Source organism: Etheostoma spectabile, chromosome 11, assembly GCF_008692095.1.
Source record: "Etheostoma spectabile isolate EspeVRDwgs_2016 chromosome 11, UIUC_Espe_1.0, whole genome shotgun sequence".
NCBI lineage: Eukaryota > Metazoa > Chordata > Actinopteri > Perciformes > Percidae > Etheostoma > Etheostoma spectabile.
This window is the reverse complement of record NC_045743.1, coordinates 7,518,001-7,544,761: the sequence shown is the minus strand read 5'-3', so window position 1 is coordinate 7,544,761 and position 26,761 is coordinate 7,518,001. Positions and strand designations below refer to the sequence as shown.

The following is a 26,761-nucleotide window of genomic DNA, read 5'->3' as shown; positions in this document are numbered from 1 at the left end:
GTAAAAACATAATCAGCTTGAATGGACAAACATTGGGAAGTATTGACAGAGAAAAATGATTTCTAAAAACAACAGTATGAGTGAATGAGATAAAGGCATTAGCAGGCTTAAGGTCTTTTTATCCAGATATTCCAAATATTTCTTGTATTTGTGCGCACTCAGGCAGGTCTTGGCTTCTTTTTCTGGGAACATGGTGGCAGATGTTTCCCATCTTTCTATGGGCTGAAACAGAAACTGACTTTGAATAATTTATATTTGAATTTGAATTGCTAAACTTGAATAATGGCATAGAAAAACGGAAATTGAATCACCTACTTTGAAATTGTAATGTTTAATTTCAACCATTGCATTGAAAAACTGAATCTGTATAGTTTGAAATTGAATTTATAGTTTGGAACTGAAATACATGAAATCAAAATCAATGAAAATTCAACTCTCTATATATCTTCACATTCAGTTCTCATAATTCAAATTTAGTTCACAAAATTCAATTTCAAGTTACTTTGACAGACATCCAGGTACTTGAAGGATGAAGGAAGAGCAATCGAGAGCAGATCAATGTTATCTTTCGAGCTCCCAGTTGCAGTGGAGCAAAGCAGAATTGGAGCGGCAGCGCTCCCACCCATCTGGTAGCGCATTCGCTCCCAGTTGTTCCTCCCACAGGTGGTGGGTCCATGTGACGAAGAGATAGGAGCCATGTAGCTTTTTCGGGCTGTGCCCGGCCGGGCTCCATGGCAAACCCGCCCACCAGGCGCTCACTGACGAGCCCTCTGTCTGGGCCTGGCTCAAGACGGGGGCCCCGAGCTTCCTCCGGGCAGGGTCCCTCTAACTCCCTCTCAGTGAGACATACAGGGTTTTTGAACCATTCTTTGTCTGGCCCCTTACCTGAGACCACTTTGCCATGGGAGACCCTACCAGGAGCACAAAGCTCCCGACAACACAGCCCTCAGGTTCATAGGGACACACAAACCTCTCCACCACGATAAAGTCATGGTTCAGATTCAGTTTTTCAATGCAAAAATTCAAGTTTAGCAAATCAAATTCAGATAAAAACTAAATTCTTCAAATTCAGTTTCTGTTGGCACATATTTCAGCCCGTACCTTTCAGCTCAGCACAAACATGTGAGTGAACTGTACTTGGACCAGTGATTTTCAGATGCCCTTGCCTATTCACAAATCAAAAGCTGACGTGTCACTGGCTTTCAAGCTGCAGTCACACTTCTGGCAACAGCACAATGTCAGCAGCCTAAGCACTTATCTGGCTGTGGGATGAGGCCTATACGTGCTATCTGCCTTTAAAAAAAAAAGTGGTCCGACTATCTGTAATGTTTACTCTCAAAAAAGCATCACGCTCACAGCACCACTGTGTTCATCTGTTTGTTCTGTCAGCTGGTTCTGTCGCATTCACAAAAAAGCATTCTGTCTCATTCTAGTTATAACACATGCATCTGGTTTAATTACCAATTAGTCCTTTTTTCAAGCAAGCAAAATCTGGGGATGTCGCCGCTGCTTGACACAGAGCAAATCCGTCTGCTGCAAGTCTGAGCTAAATTAGTGCATGTTCAATCTAATCATAGACTCTGCAGCAGGTCTTACCACCAAACCACAAGGGGCAGACAACTCCTCAATCAACTTATTTTCCCTGGCAACTGCTGCTCCTGTCTGTATTAAAATAGTTTGTAATTGAGATCCAGGAAGAATACTGCATTCGTATCAAATGAAAGAGGTCAGGGAGTCCTTGGCCATGCTATGAGTCTGTCCCTGACCAGTGACCACTTTGAGGACAGGCCTGAATAGTTTCTCACAAGGAGGAAGGCCACAGTAAGAATAACTCTGCCTCTTCATCACATTCTTTATCAGGTTATATTATTGACTGAGCCAATCTTAAAAAAACTAATACACTCTTCTCTCTAAATCTGGGTGCACTATGTGGTCATATAACCACCTGATCAACTGCCACAGTGTCGAGTATCAGGGTGCTGACGCCCTGTGGGTGCATGTTCCTGGACACGGCAATTTAATCTAGTGTCTAGCACGTCATAAAAGTCCTCCTCTTTGGTTCAGGTCTACTCATAAAGAGCAGGATTATCTCATCCACGACCTGCCATCTGGATTCCAAAGCACTTTTAGCACATTAAAAAATCTGTAAAGTAGAAATAATATTGGCTAGCCCAAAGCATACCAAGTAAATGACCTCTGTGATAATGTTTGGAGTAGCAGTTGTCCCCCCTTTTTCAGGTCTTGTTTTGTCCTTGTTTGGAAAAATTCACCTCAAAGGTGACTGGCAGTGTTGCTTCAAGCAGGTAACCACCAGAGTGCATATAGATGTGGGCTGCTTTCCTCCAATCAATATCCATCAACAGAGGGCAAGAGCAAATACATTTCCCCTCTATGACTTCACACAATAGATGAGACTAGAAAGACATTGCCCAGCTGTTTATCATGCACTACTCACACAGATGGGAATGGCAGGGCTCCAGACTAAAGTTTTTTACTAGGAGCACTCATAGACTGTATATTAATGGACAGTGCATGTGTGACATCACCCTTTGGTATGTGGAAATCTGCTATCTGTCGTTGAGTTTGCCATTACGGGCGCTGCCATCCTGGTTGCAAATGTGATGATTTCAGACGAGAGGGAGGAGTGAGGGAGGAGCGGCTTACACTCTACGTTATGTTACACACTTTCACTGGCAATTACATCATAGCCACGCCCTTAAACAACCTCCTGCTTTATCGCAGATTTTAAAATCAACGAGACCATAATTTAAAAAATGAACATCATTCTGTGTTGAAGAAGACTTAAAACTAGCAATTGAGACCATAAACTCATTATGAAAATGTTTACTGAGGTAATAAATCAAGTGAGAAGTGAGTCACTTTCTCACAGAATCCCAAAACTACAACGTGCTGCTGTCTAATTTTAGTTCAGATACACATTTTAATTGAATGGTGCTTAGGAAATGGACATTTAGAAATGGAAACAAAGTATTAATACTGTCATTAGAGTGCAAAAACGAGTAACATTATTATCAGAATGAAAACATATATTTATTTATTTAAATTGGAAACTCAAGTTCTTTGTTAAAGTTTAGTGCGTAGTTTCTTCCGTAGTTCCATGAGGAATTCTAAGTATTGTTAACTAAACTGTCAGCGCATCCATGATACAAGCCTTCCATGACGTCGCCAATGTATGAACTTTGGCAAAAAAATTGATGAACTTCAGCTGCGGACCACTACTCATTAATGGATTATGGACGGCAACATCATGATTTTGACGGAAACATGGTAACAACAGCGCCGTGCATTAGCATGTGCATGTTTTGCTAGGTTGACTTTTAGAGGCGCTGACTGTGAAGCCACAAAAGTGAGACAGCAAGTGTAGATGATGTTAGCCACACAGTTGACAAATCACTCACAGCCCTCCCTCTCTCACACACATTGGCCAACTCTTGCAGACTTGCGCTTAAAAAAAATTGTCAAATTTGCAGGTTGTACATGTGCGAGTTTGTTTTTAAAAAACATGGTTGCAAATTGTGAGCATTTGAATAGAATGCCTTTATTGTCATTATACACAAGTACACGGTACTTTTGCAACGAGATTAAAGCAATCCCTTTACAGCGTTGACACAAAAAATATGAGAATATAAGATAACAATCTAAAATATCAAAAATCAAAAATATAAAGTCAAAGATATAAAGTGTAGGTAGTGCAGAGAAAAAAAAAGAGAGGGGCAGGGGGTGCTGGCGCACAGTCCTGATTCCGGAGAGCAACTGTATACATATATAAATTAGCTTTGAATACACATTGTGTAAACATAGATAAGTGTAAACAACTAATAAATAATATTGCACAGTGATGAAATGAAATGATTAAGTACTAATATTAAATAAATAAATATTGCACAGTAATGGAATGGAAAGGTTAATATATAAAATATTGCACTATATGAAATGAAATTGCACAGATTCCAGTTTCCTATGAGGTATTATATAACAGTAAAAATATATATTATATATATAACAGTAAAACTTGGTTGCAGTCTGGAGTCCTCGAATGGTACACCAAAGCAAATCATAGTTAGAAAACAGCCTAACCGTGGTTGGATATGACGGTTCTGTCAAACCTCTGCTGCCAGGCTACACTACATGTGATCGAGATGAATACATTTTTAGCATCAGTGTGGGTCATTGCCCTTTTTTCAACTGTCAGCTGGAGCCGCCCTTCTTGTTTGACTACAAATGATTATGTCTGAGCATAAATCTGCCACAGCAGAATTCTACGACTTTAAAACGGACATCACGACAAAGCGTCAGCGGAGGCAGTGCATATATCTATTTTATATCTCCTGGTGACAGCACTGTCAGTGACAGCACTGTGAGATTGTTATTATGCTGCTTCCTGGGAGTGGATACCTGACATAAAGTGAAATTCTATTGTTATTCAAAAATGGCCATTATTTTGCAATTGTTTTGATTTGGGTTTTGAACAGTTGCGGAACTGCTGTGATGTACATCTTAATGGTATATCTGACAGAAAGTGGGGAGCGGATACATATACTATTGAGGCAATAAAGAAGAGTATTTATCATTTTATCAGTCTTACACACACCTTAAGATATAAAAAGAGGCTTCCTTGAACAATAAAGTTTGTTGTTATAATTGCTGAAGTACATTGTGTTGGAGTTGTCAAATTTAATTTTGATTCTTTTAGTGAGAGAAAGCTGAATTTAATCGCTCAGTTCTTTGACACCCTAAAGGCATAATTTAATTTTCAACTTTCAACAATCTTCATGACTGTTGTAGGAGAAATAATCTTAATTTCACATTTAATGTGACAGTGAATCTCTGTGTACCTTGAAAAAAAAGAAGACATAAAAAAAGAAAAAGATATTGCTGGTTCCAAAAATAGCAGAAGCTATGTTGTGAGACGCATAATTACAACAACGTTGGTCTCTTTAGGCCAATTTGATCAGGTTTGATTACTCTTGCGTTACATTAAACTTGCAGCGATCCCTTGTGTACGGTGGTCGACAGGGGCAACCGCCCTACAACTTAAGAAAACACAAGCAAATTAAGAAAACATCTTCATTAAACACGTGCGCAGCATTTAGCAAACTCAACATATAACACAACCAAATACATAAACATGCTGCAAATATAGAAATGATGCAAAAAGAAAAGCCCACAATCCCCCCAAAAAACGGAAGTTCTCCAGGCCTCTAGAGGGAACGCTGAGTGGAACAGCTTGATTTTCAACCCCACGGGAAGAGAACGCTTCTTTTACCACAAGTTTACAGACACGTCTCTGCTGATTGAGTATCACCTGTGGCATTAGCTAATAAACTAGAGACACGCCTACCAAAAGAGAGAAATCATATCTCAAACATAGACTTATTTTTTTTTCAATTTCTTTTTTTAATTTAAATATTAACTTACAAACATTCAGTCATGACAGCTCAAAACATAAAACTATAAAAAAAGAGATGGCAGCTAATATAATATGAGACCAAGAAGTATTAATTACAATATAAATGGATCCATGAAGGGAACAAAATAAAAATAATACAAAATAAATATATAAATATAAACGTGACAGATTTACAAACTTTGGTAATGATATTGACAAAAGATGTTCTTAATTAAATAGGTTGGAGTATACTGTATATCAGATAGAGTTATAGCTTTCTTATTGGTTACTAATTTAAGAGACTGAAAATGTATGTCAATTTCAATTTGGAATAGTTAAAACATGGTCTAGAATTTGAACATTTTGATTTATGAATATAAAACTTCCCTAATAAAATAAAAAAGATTAACAATATTACAAACATTTATCTTTACAATCAACATATGTTATAATATGTTTCCCTTCAAGTTTGATTGTATGTGTTGTTTTAGATACCATATCATTTTCAAAACTTTTCCAAAACAAAACAAAAACAAAACAATTCTTACTCGGTCTTACAAAAACTGCAATAATTGTCAACTGGCATGAATTTTGAGATAAACAAGTTTGTAGGATATGGTTTATGCAATATTTTAAAAAGTAATTCCCTCACTTTGTTCAAAATACAATATCTACAAGGAACAAGCCGCGCCCTATGCCAGTTAATATCATTAAATTAGAATTCCAGGAAGATTTCCCACAAGGTGTTATTTTCTATAAATTTAGAAAGCATGGTCTAATGTGCTTATTAGTAAAATCTCTGCTCATAATATCCATACCGTTTATATAAAGAGTAAAATTAATATTAGGAACTTTATTTTGTTTTTTTTATAACTTTTCATTAATTTTAATATGCCATTAGGGATAGATTTGAAAACTGAGTTATATTCTTTGAAAGTTATCGGGAAAGCCTTCTCTCTGAGAAAGGATTCATAGTTAAGTAGTTGGCTATTATTATCAAAAAGATCCTTACGAAGATAATATCTAATAATATATTGATCCATTTCTGCAAATAGAGTGACTTGTTCCTCTTAGTAATGCATTCATTATTCCACAAGATAGACTTGTGTGGAGAAAAGTTATGGGAATGACACAGCTGCCATGCCAAAAGAGCTTGTTGATAAAAATGGGATAGTTTTAACGGCAATTTTGTAATATTGTAGTAACGTTTCAACAAAAATTTAAGACCATCTACATAATTAAAAATGTTATTGGATACCTCAAAGTACCTCAAAGACTCTGGTGCTCTCAAACATTCATTCATTCCTTCAACTATTTTACCTTGAATGTGTAATTCAAGTCCAAAAAGAAGTTCAATACCACCTTCATCCTTAGAACCAGAGAGCACTGCCTTTTTAAATGATGTCTGTTTTTCCATAAACAATTCATAAATATGGTACTTATGTATTTACATGTTGAATCATGGACATTGAGAGAGAGGGCAGGATAGATAAATCTTGAAATCCCTTCGTCTTAAGTCAAAAGAATCCTTCCTAAAATAGAAATGTCTCTTTGAAGCCAAGAATTCAGTTTTGTTAGTCTTCTTCAATTAAGTTGCTGACGTTCCATTTAGTCATTGCAGATATGAATACCTAAATATTTTATACATTTTTTTACAGGTATATTTAACATTTTTTCCTCTTCAGTCTGATACAGACATAGAATTTCACATTTAGATTTCTTAAGTGGTGTCAAACCTGAAGCAGCTGAAAATTGGTCAATTATAGCATATTCAATCTGATGTTTGTCGCTCTAAAAGGGAGCTGTATCGTCCGCTAGTTGAGTTACTCCAATTTCCTTAACAAAAACAGAAAAAAACCTTTAATAATAGAATTATGTCGAATACGTAATGACAATAATTCAACCACCAGCCGGAAGAAGAACAGCGAAATAGGGCAGCCTTGGCAAACTGATCTCAGTACAGGAAATCTTTTTGTGGCGTTAACATAGACTTAATATTTACAATCTATGATCTAAATCTATGATGCGCATCCTTCTGAGAATGAACATGCCCCGTCTCTCTCTCTCTCTCTCTCTCTCTCTCTCTCTCTCATTGGGGTCAAAAATCAACCTGTTCCACGTAGTGCTCCCCCAAGAGGCCTGGAGAACTTCCGTTGTGGGCGGCCAGTTCACTCAGTTGGTAGAGCGGCTGTCCATATGAGAGGTTTACTCCTCGACGCAGCGGGCCCAGGTTCAACTCCTGCCTGTGGCCCTTTGCTGCATGTCGTTCCCCCCTCGCTCTCTCCTTTCATCTCTTCAGCTGTCCTGTCAAAATAATGGCTGAAAATGCCCCAAAAATATCTTTAAAAAAATAAAAAGAACTTCCGTTGTGTAAACTGGATGCAGCGTTGCGTTGTGTGTATATGCAGCCTGTTTTCTAAATGCTCCGCATGTGTTGTTAAATTAATGAAGATGTTTTCTTAATTTGCTTGTGTTTTGTCTATGCATGTGTTTTCTTAAGTTGCAGGGCGTTTGCCCCTGTCGGCCACCATACTTTTGGTTTTAGGGACGTTTGGTAACGCAGTTGTTAAAAGGAGTCAACCCACAGGTGTTGTCAAAGCCCAACCTTAACTGGGCTTAATTTAATTTCATATTCCACACAGCATGACCAGGTCTTTTCTCTCATAAATGACACATTGCTGTAGCTCATGTAATATTTACATCCTGTCAATGAACAATAGGACATGCTCAGTGGCCCGTTTTGCCTAATATTGCCTCAAACCATTTGCTCAGTCCCAATATGGTGTATTATAGTGAACAAAATGTATCACACAATGAACCCATAGTGAGAAAATATGAAAGAAAATTAATGAATCAGTGGTGAGTTTGCGCTTGTGATTTGCCCTAGGCCACGTCAGGAGAAGTTTGAAAAAGGGAGATGATTAAAGGGAAGCTATGCTCTGTGGAGAACAGAGCAATCATCGGCAGGCCTACTCTCTCCCTGCTGCCCTTGTTCCCCAGAGGGGCAAGCAGCCTAGAGCTTAATGGGGCCAATGTACCTCATTAATGTATTGACAGATATGAAAAGTAGCAGAGCCTTTATGGCACCAGCATTGGTCGCTAAAAGAGGGGACGATGCATGGAATGATTTGAATAAAAATCACCGAGCTTCTTTTGTGAATGTCTTTGTGTTGTAACTGCTGACTGACTTGCACTTCACAGGGATAGAATTTTGTTAGCTGTTTTTTTTATTTTTTGGGGGCATTTTAGGCTATTATTTGTAAGGGACAGCAGAATACATGAAGGGGGACAGAGGGGCAATGACATGCAGCAAAGGGCCACAGGTCGGAGTCAAACCCACAGTGACTACATCAAGGAGTAAACCTCTGTATATAGGTGCACGCTCTACCAGGTGAGCTACCCAGACGCCCTACATTTTGTAAACTCTCAAACACAAATGCATGTAACTTCAGAACTCCGATCACAAGTGTTTACATCTGTTTGTTTTTGTAGGTAGATATAGGTCTACAATCTAGAGGGTGGGTCAAAGCTAAATATTACATAGATTAGAACAGTCTTGATTTCAGACAAAACAACTTCTTCCATTCCATTCAAGGTTTATATGCGTTGCTTAAAATATGATGCCATTCAAATATCTTTATTAAAAATCTAAACCTCTGAATTTTATGAAATTTTACCCGGTTTTACGGCAGCTTGTGAAATGGTCACGGTATTTTGATCTATTGATTTGTCGACAGGGACACGATTTTCTTGTTTATTTCCTGGTGGTCACCACGGGAACATGACCATTTCACAAACTGCCATGAGACTGGGCTGCAGCAGCCTGCTCTGGGGACAACAGCAGCCAATCCGCGGTCTCCAGGGTACACAACAACGGGGGAATGAGACGCCACACGTCATCGACAACAACGGAACAGACCCGCGGGATGAGCTACACCAATGGAACGGTTGTGGTCGGGAGAAGAACAGCGGGGAGAGGAACCGTCACACGCAGGAGACGGCGACTACAACGGTTTCATCAATAGATGAAATAACGTCACCATTTCCCAAACTGCCATGAGACTTGGCTGGAATATACTGGGTTTGTCACATGATGTTCAAATGTTCAAATGTTCATACTGGTGACTTGATATTAATTTGTATCTCTTCTCTTATGATTTCTAATAGATTATAGAGCCTATGAGTTGTTGAGTTAGCACTAGGGAGGTCACAGCTTTCTTGACAACATTAATTATGCTGCCTTGTGAACGACAGAAATGAACTGTGGCTGATAGCTATTAGCTATGGTTGCTATGGTTGTTGCACATTTTGGCTTAATACAGCTTGTGTGCTGTCTTTATCTCACTACAGGGCCAATGTCGTGAAGCTTTGGTGTACTGTAAGGCTGTAACCCCATGTAGTCTGATTGAGATGTGTCGCTATGGCATACGTCTCCTTGCATTTTCGTCAGACGCATAATTTAATTATGCCCTTACACCTGACACAAAGTGATGGCTGTGTAATGAGGGCGAGCTCTGCTTTCTATTCATCTGCACACACAGCTCCTTTCTCTCCCTCTCAGAAGGTGATACTTTTCAGTCATGCAATCAGGCCACACAGCCACAGTTGTCTGGCTTTTTGTTATTGTGTTGTGTGATACATTTATGAAAAGATCATGAAGTGTTCCTCCTGGAGTCCGTCTGCTCCTGTGTGGTGAACATGGGGATCTGTAGTTACTGTTGTTACTGGTCATGTTCAGTGAGTTTAAATACAGTACAGATCCCAGAGGTCCATTCAAAAACAAAGTGTTCTGTCGCTCTTTAGTGTGCAAGAAAAGAGACTCGCCTGCATGATTTCACACACCCCCACGAACTGGCCTTTTTCAAAACCTTCATCTAGATTTTTTATGAGGTGAAATTTTCTTTTCAATTAATGTCCTTCTCCACACTTACACAATGACAAACATCGACAACTTGAGGCTGTCTAGTACAATGACAGTCTGATCTATTGGTCACTGAGCAGCTCCATTGGAGCAGTTGGATGTTATAGGTAGGTGCCTTGCTCAAAGATACGTCAACAGTGGTACTGACTCAATTATTACTTCCCGGGTATATACAACTCTTTTTCCCGGGATTGCTTGCCATAAATGATTTTAGATCCTAACCCTGGAACTGCGGGAAATTTATTATACTGTATTAATGTTATTGTAATTTTATGTTTTTCTTCCATATGTTTTAGTTTATGTAGTAATAGAACAGCAAATAGTTTTAAGAGTAAACTTAAATGAAGGTGAAAAAAACAACTGATTTCTGATTTTCTGCTGAAAATTAAAACGTTCCAACAGTTTGGATGGAGCTCAGGACTTATTCTGAGAATGGCCACTATGTAAAAAATTTAGATTATACAAAATCACTAAATGCTAAAAATCCAGGGTTTCCACATGTATTTCCCCATGGAAACAGGGCCATATTTATGCGAGAAATCCTTGGAAATCCCACAACCTCAATTCCAAGCATTCAACCCTATCCCACATCACCTCCACCCTTCTTTAACTGGCAACAAGCAGCAAACCTAACAACAAGCTTTAAAATGTTCCTTTAAAAGCGTGTGAGTGATGGACCCTAAGATATACTAAGTAGGTAATGCTTCAGCATGTCGGGTGTTTTCAGACCCTGATGTAAATGCTTGAAAAAGAGAACATACAGTACTATAACTGCTGTGTGGGAACGGAGATGGACATACAATATGCCAGTGCCTTTAGGAATCTGCCTATTGTGAAATGTAGAATGTTGCCATGTGGTGTAAGGCCACAGCTTTACACCACATGCAGACCAAAAGAGTCAGACTATAGCATTATTGGAAATGGAAGTTACTTTCTTTCTAACTTCACCAACAGTAAACACAGCTGTTTGACTGGTAAGCTTTAGGTTTTGGTCTTTCATTTTAATTCATCACAAGTCATCACAAAGACCATCGCTTGTAAAAGCCTGACTATTGTGTAAGGCACACGTAGTTAGCTTGACAAGGGAACTGATCAATTTTAGAGTTCATTGACCTTCCATAATACACATTATACAGTCACTAATAAATATTTTCAATACACGTTTGTTTTCACATTTCTCTAGTAATAATTCATTTAAAAAACTGCTTGGGTTCAGGTTCCTTTAAAAAGGTTTTTGCTGAAGGGGTGATTAACATTTAAAGGTATATTTGGAATTCGTCAAGTTGTCATTTTACAGTCAAATATTTATGCTTGAGTGCCACCCCTTATCAAGGGAATTGTTCAATTTACGGTCAAACAATGCCCTGACCTATCATGCTACATATGCACTTTTAGACTATTTAGTTTTTGTGGTCTTAGAAAAAGTTATGTTAGAATCTGTGGAATCTCCATAATTGCAAAGCTTGGGCAAGAGTCAGTAGGTACAACAACTCAGAGAGAGGAGCTGTGGATAGGCCCACTTTGCTTCCATTAAGCTGTATCCAAAACAAGAATGTTCCGTGGCTTGACATTTGTTCCTGGACTGCAGAAATATAATGCCAGGGTCAGGATATTTTTTTTGGGAAAGGAGTGGTTGTGCTTCTGACTTCACAAACCACACACAGATGTTTTACTCAGTGTTCCCAACTGAACATACCAAAAACGTTTGTGTGCATGAATATTCCGTTTTAGTTAATGTTATACTATTGCACGTTACCCATGTACTAAGTGTATGAGTGAATAATTTATCCAAACATGAATGAGAGCAGAAACTAAAAGTGATTTCACAAGATTCAGTAAAAAGATTGACAGACTGGGCAATCCAGTCAGATGACTTCCACGTATCAGAAAAGAAACTACCTTTTTGCACCTTTTATTTCCCACTCTTCACATGCTTAACCCTAATCAGAGTCATGGAAGGTTGGAAACAAAACAAGGAAAAACCCTGGGCAGATGTCCTGTTGGAATGCTAACAAACAGAGATAGACAACCACACAGTCACACCTACGATAACTGCATTTTATTGACCTGCATGCCATGGTTGTAGGAAAATAAAAATAAAAACAGAAGCAAACATGGGGAAAACCAAGATTAAAGTGCAAAACTTTCTTGCTGTAAGACGGATAAAAATTTTCTAAGCATTGATCCACAATGCTGCCACAATTTTTTACTTCCAAGAGGAAAGGAGTGATTGACTCTTTTGGACTTGAACCAACTACTGAAATGCACATTGGCACGATAAGGCGTACAGCAAACCTGAACATATTACATTCGACAAACTGTCCTTGATCTAATGTCGCAGTAGGAGGTGGCGTTTGATTATTTTCTAAAGAAGTCCAACAATACATTTAGCTCACTTGGATGTTTGACCTTCACTGTGCAGAATAATGTGCATTATGTGCAGAGTCTGCCTTCAGACGGCTGTTTTCACATTCATCTGCTAAAAGAGGGAAAGGTTCTCTGCTCACCTTAAATCTGTGTTTGAGACATGTACGTGAGAGCATGATTTGTGACGACATGACTAGTTTGAGTGATCAGATTTCAGCACGTACCAGTTTCAAAAAGAGTCAGCAGTTCTTACTGTTTTCTTTGAATGATTTTCAGAGGCCAGTAGAAGTAAAAATATGCAGTAAGTATTTCCCAAGAAAAACAAACACAACATTTCCATTTTACATGGTTAATCCTCGTGTTACCCCTCATATTTATGTTTTGACCCCAGGTTGGAAACCACTGTGTCAAGCCATTTCCATGCAGACTATTTCCTACAATATTAGGTAAACTGTTTTTCTGTTTGTATTGCTGTGACAAGTTAAGACTAATATTAGGGTTTGTGGCTGAATGAAAGCAGGATAGCCACTCTTAATTGTTGACTTTGGTTTCAAAAATGTTTACTTAAGCCAACAGTACAAAATACGTTAGAGGGTGAGACAGAAAGGGAGAGTAGAAAAAGAGAAGGTCAGGGATAAATTATATCTGCACAGAAAGGGGCGATATCATTTGTTAACAATTTTAGCTTAGTAGTCATTCAACCATCAAGCTTCTATGATATTTGGGTGCACAAAAAAACAAAATACCATATTTGAAAATTGAGAAGCAGGAGAAAGGGGATTTAAGAAAATACTAACATTTTGGTGAAAATCCTATTTGGAAACATTTGGACAGCAAAAACGGACTACACAGTACTTAATCGATGAAAGGAAATGAAACCTCAATTGTATTTTCTTCCGTTTTGTCTCATTTCCTGGAAAGTTGCGAGAATACCTTGTTTTATGTAAAGTGAGAATAGTTTTCTTTGTGTACCAGTACACACAACTTAATTCTGTGCTTTTAAAACTTCCAGACATTCAAGATATTTTTCCTTGAAATTCTGTAAAAGCCCAACGAGTCTAGGCATACACATAAATGAACTGACTGAGCCTGATGAAGGCTTTCTGAACCCATCAAGGATGTTGGAGCTAGTAATTGATGACTTGGGTTTCATTTATTAATAATCACAGAAGAGCATGTACATGAATAAGCCTATAGCTGAGGTTTTAATCATTAAAATAAGTTACATCTGATTGACTTTTAAGAAAAATCATGTGAAAGTTATGTAAAAAGAGGCTCCAATGCTATTAACAGACACAAAGTTATGGATCAAAGAATCCTTTTTTGACGGATATTGTTCCCTACAGACTCTTTCTACAGTCTAGTCTTGTTTTTGTCCTGCCCCTATTGTTTATAGTGCCATACTGATAGAATGTGAACCATATATTACACAAGGGAGACAAAAGGACCAATAAAACTACACTAAATTGAATTGCACCAAACTTGTTACAAATGTCAAATTAAATGCTCCACCTCTTATCTGTAATGCGCCTCTGAGCCTGACAGTCTGTTGTGCCTTTATCCCCTCTTTGGACTTTCAAATCTCCATTTCTCTCAGAGCTTTGAGGGCGTGTGCTCTGACAGAATGTCAGGCAATTAAACAGTCATGGCTCATTGAGCTGGAGGTGGGCCAGATCCTTCAGGCTTCTCTGTAGCCAGCAAAATAAATGAATGCAGGCTCTCCCTGCCATTCCTTGCACTTTCTTTGACTCACAAACTTACCAGATAAGAACTTTTTATCAAAGGACAACTTAAACAATTGTCATTTTTTACAAGGCTGAGTAGTGTCACTGTCGCAGGTAATTATCTTGTGCTGGGCAATAAATTCATATTATATCCATATTGCAATATGAGACTAGATATTGTCTTAGATTTAGGATACATCATAATATCGTAATATGGTAAGTGTTGTCATTTCCTGGTTTTAAAGGCTGCATTACAGTAAAGTGATGTAATTTTCTTAACTTACCAGACGGTACTAGCTCTTCTATTATTTACCTTTACCCACTAAGTCATTAAATCATTTCTATTTATCAAAAATCTCATTGTGTAAATAACATTTTGTTAAAGCACCAATAGTCAGCCGAACAATATTGTCACAATATCAACATTGAGGTATTTGGGAAAGAATATCGTGATATTTGATTTTCTCTATATTGGCCAGCCCTAGCCAGAATGTAAAGGAGGACAGTGTGTGGGACAACAAATATATCCTCTCACAGAGAACGCAATCATGTTCCTGAAACACATAATTGCTGCCATATTAATGATGACAGGAGGCAGCAGCTACCTGTATACCATTTCCCAGCATACAGCATAAAGGCATGAACAAATAATTGGCAGCAGTTTTAATTAAGACAAACATAGTGACAAAAAGCTTCAGCTAGAAACAAGTCATATAACTAGTGTTTATCAGATTTTTTGTAATATTTCTCAGGGTACCAGGCATCCAAGAGAGACCTGGTAGAAACCTGCATTTAAAACTTCTGTTTTGTTAATGCTGGATATATTAAGAGAATAGAGAACCATGGCCAAACCTTCCGACCATAGCAGTTACAGATTGACACCTATTTGTTCAAAACCCAAAACCATTTCAAAAAGATTCCTAACAAACTATTGGGGTACTGCAGCTTTGTCATATTGAAGGGACAAAGCAGGAACATAATTAATAAATAACAATGGCTAATACATTACTTTTCATACAAGCCTCCCACTGACCACCACCTATTCTGAAGAACCACAGAGATACAATGGTAAGTGGAAAGAAATACATGTGATGCCTGCTGCTATATACAGTATACACCAAACAAATAAAAGCATGCATCCTAATGCAAACTCAGGAAATATTTGCATATAGCAACCAGTTAAACCATCCTCCTGACACTTTTAATGTTATACTGTATATATAATGAGTGGCTAGTGATGAGTACACAACACGTCTGTTTCTTAATAAGCTAATGCGACCATAGTGAAGATCACATCCTGCTGCAGTCTTCATTTAACCACACCATGGCTACAGTAGTTCTGTGCTGCCTGACACCGTCTCTAACAAATGCAGATGCTGTTTTTTTCTCTTAAAGACATTTTTGTTTTTAAAAGGTACTTCTTCCATTTGTTCAGTTGTATTCACTATGGTGGAAATGTCCTTTAATAAGATGTCTCATGCAAACTAGCGACCTCAACAGTCATTACTGATGCGTCTATATGCGGCAGGATCAAGAGTAGCATATTTTCTGCCTGCCAGTATAGAGGCTATAAGTGGCATTGATGGTAATTGTAGGACCCCAATAGAAATGCATCAAACAAGAAATGTATGAATATCCAGGGAATTCATCCTTTTTAGGACATATGTCTCCTCGTTCTTGCAATGCATTTGCCTGCTTGCTATATGTTAACAACCAATGTTGGATTTAAGCTGCAGGAGTAACTTAACACCAAATGTTTGTGGTTTCTAAAACATATAACCTTGACCAATGTAATGCGATGTTAGCTGAGCAAACCAACTAGTTCAATATTCTCACAACATGACTCATCACAATGATAAAGATTAGGTTTCAATGTCTGAATATAACTTTTTCCACCTTTAGTTGAGAATACTAAATGCTAACTTAGACTCTACCACTGTGGCTGTTTCATTGACTGTAACCAAAAACTATGTCACACAAGCACTCAGCAGTCAGGTTTCATTTATGAGATGAAACTACTGTTATAGTACTTGTATAACACACTTATCAGTTTTTAAAAGTTTTGACTGTCAAAAGTGTTCCATAATTGTCTGAATTAAACCTTTAAATTGTGTCAAACACAGAGGAGGGACATTTCAGCAGCTGTTAAAGACTTACATTAAATACAATGCACAAAGTTTTGGTTTGTGTCATGCAGCAGGTTGGACTATCAAGGCTTTTTGACATGATTTTATGTATTTAATATTTTGTTTCAAAAAACATTATAACATTTCATTTTAAGAAACCTAATCCAGAGAGACTACACAGTTATCACCATAAAACACAGCTGTTGGCTATTTTTTATTTATCTTTACAACTTTGATGTTATCATATTTTAGTTATTAACAATGTGTTTTTAGAGTATGGCCATTTTAAATTGGAGGTTATATCATGGACTTTACGTGTCAAAAATTTTGGACCGCTCTTGTTGCGTTAAAGCGAAGATAGAGAATTTCCCCTACCCCGCCGGTTGATCGCACACTGTATCATTTTACACGTATCTAATGTGGTTTAAACTCCACATTTTGGTCAAAAATGAGGGGAAAAAAAGGGCCTTTAAATTTCTTAATAAAATTTAACGTGGTTACTGGGTTTACTTGCTTTTATTTTATCCCTCATGTTTTTTTTTTTAAGGCCGTATTGTCCCTTTTTGGGATAAATATGGCTTTCAAATGCGCGGAACTGTTTCCCAAAAAAAAAAGCCCTAAAAAAACCCGTTTTAACTACCGTCCAGCAACAGCGGGCCAAAAAAAAGTTAACAGCTGGCGGTTAAACTTGTGGCCCTTTTAAAGCGCTAAAACCCAGATTTTTTCTCGGGAATTAGGGAAACCCAAACATGACCAAAAGCTCCCGTTTTTTCCACCGTTGTTTAAATTCCCAAACCCAGGGGCCCCCTTTGTTGCAAGGGGGCTCCTTGGTCTCTCCCCCCCACACCCGGCTTTCCTTTAATAAAGGCAAAACCCCCAAATAAGCAAAATATTTTATCAAAAATAAAATTTAAAACTCAAGTACCTGACTTTATCACTTTAAAAGAACTCCTGTCACTTGGCTCCTCTTTGAGTTTCCCCAACGGGCTTATTGCCCGGTTATCCATGACATCTGGACCCCCTCCTTCACAAAACCGAAAAGCGATGCGGGTTTAACACCCCCCAACCCCCCCCCCCCCCCACACTATAAAACCTCCCCTCCCCAGTTCGCGGGTCACCTCTGTTTGGGTTTGCTTCCCGGGGATTGACTCTATTAGCTTAGATGGGGGTTTGGTGGGATTTTCCTAAAAATAAGGGGTGGTTGCAAAGGTTTGTTTTGGTCCCGGGGAATCCTACACTAGGACACCAGGCATTTTCAACACCCTATGGTTTTTGGGGCCCCACAGAAAAATGCCTTTTTTCAACAGCTATACCCTGATGTTATTATCCCACAGCCGTGATGGGAATAAAAATTTTTTTTTTTTTTCATACGGTAATCTATTGTTACTCTTCCCTCAAAATAACCCTTATTGTTCCTGCCAACATTGAAGATTTTTTTTTTTCATCCAAACCCTTCTTTGGGGCCGGAGGCAAAACTTTTTTTTTTTTTCCCTTGGTCATGGGGGTGCCGGACAAGCTCATAAATCTGAAAATTGGCTGGTTGAGTAAATCAGGGGTCGTTGATGTGTTTAAAAAGCACACTAGTCACACCAACAACAAAACACAATCAGTAAATGAAGACGGGTAGGTGTTAAAAAATCAAGGAGACAAAATTTTCCTGCAAAAAGATTTAAAACCGTGGTCAGAAAACTAGGCACTATGACTCTAAGTGGCACAAGCTCCGAAGCAACCACACACACACCCCAAACCCCCCACAAACACACACCAACACCACCAACAAAAACCCACACACACACACCACACACACGCCAACTAAACGCACACCCCCAGCAAAAATTTAAAATACAGCCCTTTACGTTTTTTCACTAAAAACGAGTGTAATATTTGCTATTTTTTTTGCTATAGTGCTTAACAAGCATTATTTAATTTTGCCCAGTTGTGGCCTGTTGAGGGGCAATACATATTAAAAGTTCCAAAACATCTATTGTGTTATTTGTATTGATCCACTAGAGATAATATCTACATACACAACATTTGATTGGAGGCTAGTCTCACTTTGTCCCTCAGCAACATTAAAAGAGTTTAGATGTGTGTACATTGGTTCTGTTAATGTATTGTCTTACGTGTCCATTTCCTTACAATATACAGATTTATCATAAATAATTGAACATGAACATGCATTTTAAATTCCATTAAAGAGGGGTGGCGGTAGGGTCACATTTGAGCATTTAAAAATTTACTTTAAAGTAATGCATTAGTTACTTTCTGAAGTAACAAGTTACTTTTATAATTTGTAACTGAGTATCTAATTTAGTTACTTTTTGGAAGCAGTAACTAGTAACTAATTACTTTTTTAAAGTAACTTGCCCAACACTGACAACAGCGGCAGTAGATCTCCTAATGAATTAAACACAGAATAGGAAATCATATGCGACTAGGTGGCACTGTCTCCCATCTGAAATGGAAATGAGAACCTGACTGATACTTAGCACACCAAGTGCCACATACTACCGGGATTTACAGTTATCAATGCTTGTTTGCTGTAAATCTCTAATGCTTAGAACACAATATATATCCCCAACCCCACAATATTAAAATGTCAGTTTTGCTCTGTCATAATGCATCAAACAGTTGCAGATGGAGTTGAAATGAGAATAAAATGTTGAACCTTACACTGTGTTGCATCACATTCCAAACAATCCTCTGGTTTGCAGCGTAAAGGCAGGGAAACAGAAAGTCTTAATTAATTCAGTGAAGGGGGAAGAAATCGTTGACGGACATACAAAGCTATAGAGACATCTGCTGTGTATGAGACATCAAAAACAAGGAGAAGGAATTAGGTTGCGCAAAAACATAATTAGCATTAAATAAAACAATTAACTAATTAATTGTTGTGGGATTCCAAGAGCCAGATGGCAAAAACTGCTGCTTTTCAAAAAATGTATTAATTAACTAAATAACCTGTTATTAACCTGACACAATGCTTTTGAGACATTTAATTTAGGATGTTTTAAACACTGTGGGCGAGACTGCCATTCCAGTTAACTGAATGAATACATTTTCTCCTTTTCAGTTCAATAGCTCAATAATACAAAAAAATGTATTGCTTTTGGTTTCTAGTTTCTTGAACTTAGCTAAGATACAATTTGAAAAGATTCATTTTGAAAAGGGCTAGAGGGGAGTAAAGAAGGGCACTGTGGCTGCAAAGGTAATCCATGATGAGAACTGTCTCTCAGCTGAATTGGTGTGTCAGCTCCGTGTTAACCTCTAACCCGATGCAGCATTTTAGGTTTCAAGGTTGTTTGAGATGGAAATCCATGTATCAAGATTCAATCCAACAAACATACAGCTAATCTGTTAGAAAATAAAGGTGTGCTTTACAGCAAACAATTGATATGGTCAGCCTCAAAAAATCTATCCATCTCTTCTTTCATCCTTTTCTTTTCTGTTTTCCAAGTACACAGAGATGAGAAGGGCACTGATTGCAGCGCAGCGCACCTTCCGCTGCCCTCTTGGGGTAAAGCTCTTGATTCGTTAACAAACACAAATCGATAGAGGGGCCTGAATGGAGGACGAGTACAAAGAATTAATTTCCGGCCCCAGGGGCTTACGACAGCAAATCACCAGCTTTAATCAACAGTGTCAAGTCAGAAAGACAAATGATGTTTACACTGAAGCAGTGTCTCGTCTAAAAACAGCAGCATTGGCTCTGTCTCCTTACCAGTCTGTCTAGACTTGTGCCAGCTGCAGTGGTAGGCCGCTCCTCTGGGCTGTACGGCCTGAAGCGAGCGTTGAACACATCCGAAACACCACGTGTAGACCTAGTCATTCCTGCGGGTTTTGGCTGGCCACAGCCTTGAAAAACCTGCAATTACAAAAACACGGGCACCCAATTGTCAGGGGTTTAAATTACTTGGGAAGCGGAAAATAGGGAAAACATGCTGTTTTGTTAAGGTCTTGTGAAGCATTCCCCCCACATTACCAGCGTGACAGTGCTTTTTGTCAAGTTGAGGTAACCACGTAGATAGGTAATTCAGCTAGGAGTTGTGACCAATGCTATTTAGGATGACAGAGTTACGTTTTTACGGGCCTTTGGGAAAATACCACATACACTCAAAAGATAAACAAAAACTGCATCTGTTGCATGGGAAAGCCAACACAGCAATTAGCTTTGAATGAGAACAGGCATCTAAAACTGCGTAGGCAGAACAAATTCTTCACAACCACCCACATTTTTTTTCTGTGGGCAAAGAAAAATGCAGTAAAACACAGGAAACACATTAACTACTGTTAGTTGAACTAAGATTATCTGACCAAATTGAAACATATAATTCAAATATAGGACCTAAACTTGGACATACTTAGAGCGTGTTGAACTACACACCTTAGACACAGCCCAGCCCCAAGATCCCCTCTTAGTTTTCCTTTAAGTTGGACTTAAACAGCCTGCCGGAGGTGTTGCTTTAGTTCTCTGGGGAATAAACCCAATTGACGTACCCTGTAGGAGACCTGGGCACTGTTTTCTTGCATATTCATAATGGCTTCTGAAATCTTGACATCAATAGGCTCCATGACAGATTCAATGTTGAAAGGTCCCTCCAGCCTCTGTGCAACCAGCAGCATGGCATCTGTAATAGCAGTGGTAAAAAAGGTGGGGTTTGAGAGGGTGGGAGGGAGGGAGGGAGGGAGGAGAACAGAGATGCAAACAGACACACATTCAGTTGGAAAAAAACACTATTCAATGGTATCTAATTGGTCAAGCACTTGCATAAAAAAATAACCTTCAACATAGCACAAACTGTCCAACTTTCATGACAAGATGTATTACAGTATGTGGTCCCATTCACATGCTCAGTGACACATTCTTGTCATGTATGATGTGGCAGGGTCCAATATTAGTAGCACTTAAGATAACCCAGTGTACTCCAACTTAAGAAAATGCAAGCAAATAGAGAAAACATATTCACAAGTTCAATTACACAATTAGAAGTTCACTGCAAACACAATCATAACACAAAAGCAAAAAGGATTCCACTGATGATACTGTGATGCAGATCAGTTTGGTTGTGTGCATTTGCAGTGTTTTTGCATTTGCGTGTATTTTCTGCTAGTAATTGCTTGCATTTCATTTGTAAGGGTTTTCTGTATTTGCTTATGTTTTCCGTATTTGAAGTGCTTTCCAAAATTAAATGCATGAGTTGTCAAACTGCTGTTAGTGTTTTCTTAATTTAATTCAGATTTCTTACGTTGCTTGTTGCTTTTTTTAAGTGGCATTGCTCTGTCAGCTTACACAGAAGAAGAAGCAAGTTGACTCCTTAGACAACTAAAGAAATAAGGTTTAATTTCCATATTGCAAAATTGAATTTTGTTAAGTGCTAAAATGCTGTGCCTACCTAATCAGTACTTAAACAATTAATCAAAAGAAGATTTATTGCCAACTGTTTAAGTCATTTTTTATGCAAATTGACCAAAGTTGGTTTCAGATTCTCAAATGGGAAGATGTGCCGGTTTCTTATATCACTTTGGGTATTTTTACTCTAAGTCGGATAAAACAAGCAACTGCAAGAAATCCCTTTTGGCTCAGGAGAATTGTGATGGGCATTTTTCACTATTTGCTGACATTTAAAAGACTACATAATTAATACACTGAAAACAATATAAAGATAATCCTTAGATTCTTAGGCATTGACTTGCCAACTGTCATAGCTTCAAACAGCAAACTTGTCCATTACCTCCACCTCTCATCACAGTCCACCAACACACACTTATGAAGCATGAACGGTTCTCGGGCAAATTCAATTTTTATGTAGATTAACTCAATCACGTCAACAAAATGTTATGTTGCATGCAACAAATAATGCTGATGAGTAATTGATTTAATTAAACTTTTGAAAGCCTAGCATTTTTTTTCCATCTGGGCAGGCCATGAATACTATAAGGTCAATGGCTTATTACTATCCTTGTGTGGACACCAGCCAGAAGACCATGTTGGACATAAGACACCTACCATCATCATCTGCACCGACTCTATTTGGTTTCATCACTTTCACTTAATGCCTCTGATCATTTTTAAAAGAAATGTTCAGTTAAAAAATGTTATATTTACAGCTGTGATGGTGCAGATTCACAGTAGCTCAAGGTGGTTAGGCAACAGATGTTGACCTTTAGAGGTTAAGTGAATCAATTGATATTGCCATGAAACAGAAACAGTGGTAAAGTGCTCTCACGCTGGCAGGTTTTATATACTAATGTGATACTAATGTGCCACTGTCTCGGTAATGGCAGTTGAATGGAATGCCACAGGAAGTTGGACATCACCAAACCACTAACTCATAACTGAGCTAGTCCCAGATCTGGAGACAGTACTTAAAAAGTCTGTCCATAGACCTCCCAAGACAAGACCTCACCACTAGGCCGTTGTAATGACTCTACAATTATGTCCATACTAAATTAGGTCATCCTACCATTTAGAGACTAAGGAAAAGATGACCTCTGACATGCTTGTGACTGCCTCATTAGCTTATTTAATCTGCACTGAAATACAGTAAGTAAGAGTGTTGTTTTTTGAAGAATATCTTACATATTTAGTTTGACTTGCTGCTCCCATCACCCCACCCATCATAAGAGAACGGTATACTTTATTAACAAGCGAGGAAGGCACAGGGAACAGTTCAAAAAGCAGTGACCGACACTGTGTAAAAAACACATATATGAAAACAATAGGCCTTAGTTAAAAAGATAACAACTGACAATCTGTGTACAAGGTAGCCAAATACTTAAAGGGGATATAGGAGACAGATATTGCACACAACAAACAAAAACAAATCACACAGTTCTTTGATAGCAGGCCTATCCTGAGATTGCTAATGGCAGAGGAAAAGAGCTGAGAAACATTAGCGCAGCTCTGGCTCGATATCCTTTCCAATTATGTCGAAGTCTGAGCCTTTGAAGAGCTCGCCTGTTTGGTAACATAGAAAGATCTATTAGCCTGTGACTCTGAAATTTTAATACACAGACTATGTCGGAGCCAAATTGTTTTCTGAAGGAGCACTTCAATCGCACCACTGTCTAACCATTTGGTCTTAGTGTGGATGACACCTGTACCAGCAGAAATTTCAAACAAAAAGATTTTAAACTTATAGCTTCTTTAGTGTGTTTCATGATGCTAAACTGGAAATAAGGAAGAACGCTTTGTTTGTGTTCTTGTATTTTTTTTTCTTTTTAATTTGAACCTGACATTGCCATAAAGCTTGATGTTAAATCTGATTATGATGTAAATTCATTCATCTGCCTCGGGTAGAATGTCTGCTTACTTGATAACAAACACATAAAAAAATCTCAATTCAAGCGTTAAAGCTTAAAAACTGTCAAGTGCAAATACTGAAAATTTGGGTCAAGAGAGCCAACTGGGAACAACTCATGTTTGATAATACGAAAAAAGAAGAGTGCCTCTGGCATCAGAGACGATGGAAACCATGGTGACTTTTCTGCAACTTATCAGATGGGCTCGACAAACAGAGGGAGCCAGGAACTTTGTCTTCATATATAACTGAGGGCGAACAGACAGGGAGTGACAGGAACAGAGAGAGAGAGAGAGAGAGCAAGAAGAGAGCAGGAGAATGAGAAGTGGTGCTGATTGGGTTGAGTCAGGCCAGGGTATGGCTTTGTCCCAGAGGAAGGGCTCCTGCACCGCACGTGGAAAAAACTCTACCTACATGGAGAATTAATGACCATCATTTATGAGGAGTGCATGAAGTCCAGTCCGCTGTGGCATGGCTGCCACTCTGAGCCAAATTTTCCCTGCATCACTTTTGCAGCACTGAGATAGGCCACTCGCCAGCCAAAGGGAATCTTTTTATCATCATGACACAGCTATGCAAATAGACGCATCTTGTCCTGTTCAGAGCTGAGGATTTAAAAAAACAACTGAGACTGTGCCTGCATGATATGTAAAACTAAAAAGTGTCACAATGACCTGAAACCGCAGCATTATCCAAATTTGTTTTGTTTAATATTGGATGTTAATGACATGCTTATTTGCATTGTCTTGCACAACAGCTAAAAAAAATCGGAGAAGGTAATATTACTCTGGGCCTCTACCTCTTCATCGAGATTGATGTCCACTTAAAATCAGGCTATGTCAGCCTGCGGCAACCTCCAGCAGACAAGGACAAAGAAGGAAAGTGAACAGGATCATCTATGGCTCTTTGCCTGTGAAGAGCTCCACAGAATGAAAAATGGCTCTCGTGTAATTTGGATTTTGTAAAGCATAGCTCATCTGTGGTTCAGTCTACCAACTAATGGTGATATATAAAAATGGTATAAAAATGGATACAAAGAAATGCATGTTGTTCCTTGGTCACACTTAGTCCTGATCAAAAAAGTCCTTTGTGTGCACACACACACACACACACACACACACACACACACACACACACACACACACACACACACACACACACACACACACACACACACACACACACACACCACCACACACGTCCACACAATGTTAAAAACAAGCTTTCACTTTTAAAGTATTAAGAGTAATAAAACAAAAATGGAAAACTCAGACCATTAATACTTATTAACCAAATATAATAATTTATAATTTATTCTGTTATTAAAAAAAAAAACTATCTAGATTAGAAGCTGAATTTTCTCCATGGCTACCACAGACAAGCTGGTGGTAATCCTTGTCTTCCTTGTCAACCTCCAGTGCTCTCTGGCTACAGACCTATGTTGTATCAGCCTAAGTTGGTGGTTCAGTTAACCAAAAAGACTTTAAGCCGGGTACAAAGCACCGCAAGCCGCTGGTCGTGTTGGCGGACATTACAGTTAAAATATGAGCGTTTTTGCCGTGACAAAAGTTAAGATTAGACATCAAACCGACTAGTTAAGATTGGGAAAAAGATTGTGGATTGGAGTAAAACACTCCTAAGGAACTCGCATTTCCTGGGTAAACGGCTTAAGTTTTCCCCGTGAAGCGAACTTCGCTCTCTGGCTTGAAAGTCCTATATGTTAATGCCTAACCATCCACCCAACCTGTCGGGGCTGTCAATGTTATGATTACAGCACCAAAAAACCTGGAATACTTACGAATTACAGTGCTTACATTACAGTCGCTTTTTGCTCGCAGGTTTCTCTATAGAGCTCCCCATACAGCTTTGGAATATTTTGTAATATTGGTTTACTTATTTTTCTATTCTCTCTACTCGGTCAGTCTCCCGTTTCCTCTTTCTCTGTTCTTCTGACAACGCTTTCCTAGTTTTCTGTTCTCTAGCACCATTCTGAGGTCAGAATGTGTGGTTTTGAGTGAAGTATCTCAACAACTATTGGATGGATTACCATGAGATTTGGCGGAGACAACAATGTACCCTTCAGGAGGATGTGAATTAACTTTATCTAGAGCCATAATCATTTAGCTCAAAGCACAGCTGTGCCTAAGTACAGCCTCAGAGAGCTGCTAAGGTGTAGTCTCTTAGTCGGGTTTAAAAATAAAGCATGACACACCCATCGCCATTCTCTTTCCATTATGATAGTACATATTTGAAATTGAGTGATAAAAGCACACTAAATAGTATGCAAGGCTACTAATATAAAAGCCATATACTAGAGCAGCACTGATACTGCACTTGCTAATGAAACTAAGCAGCATAATCCAATAATGAGCCATTCACAAGCAGATCGTGTTACTAATGGGGTTGGGGAGATGTCATGGAATTTCAGTCTATGGATGCTGACAGGAGTGTTTCAACAATTTTGAACACAAATATGTTAAAGAAGCCCTTCTCCACAGTAAGTATCCTTTCTTTCACTTTGTAAAATCCACATTACATGATCTGGACAAGCTCAACAACAAAGAAAATGTAGCAGCTTCTAGCAAAGACAATGTTAGGCCTCGTTGCTCATAAATACACCGGAGGGAATAATTTCTTTCTCTTCACAAAATGTCTATCTTTCTGTAGATTTGTAAATGCACAGGTGGGAAGTAAGTCTCCCATTAGATCCAGTCAACCATATCTTCATGTAACTGTGAGGGATTAGGCAAGTAATAAAAAATGGAAATGAATGTCGCAACAAATGACTTTGCACATGAAACAGAGCGAGAGCAGAATGTTGACCTGGTGCTGCCATGAGAAGGAGCACAATATGTTGCCCAATATTTGTTTAAGGCTTTTAGACAAATTACGTAAAAGGGTGGCACCGGCTG

General features: G+C 38.5%; 1 protein-coding gene across 1 annotated transcript in view; it reads right to left on the bottom strand.

The window, feature by feature from the left end:
- The window catches only part of LOC116698023 (glypican-6), an 85,296-nt gene that overhangs the window by 8,074 nt on the left and 50,461 nt on the right, over nt 1–26,761 (bottom strand). The window contains exons 5-6 of the mRNA XM_032529734.1: nt 21,046–21,176; nt 20,270–20,413 (exon numbers count right to left, since the gene is read on the bottom strand). Coding sequence (XP_032385625.1) covers nt 20,270–20,413; nt 21,046–21,176 — 275 coding nt within the window. The remainder of the gene's footprint in view (nt 1–20,269; nt 20,414–21,045; nt 21,177–26,761) is intronic.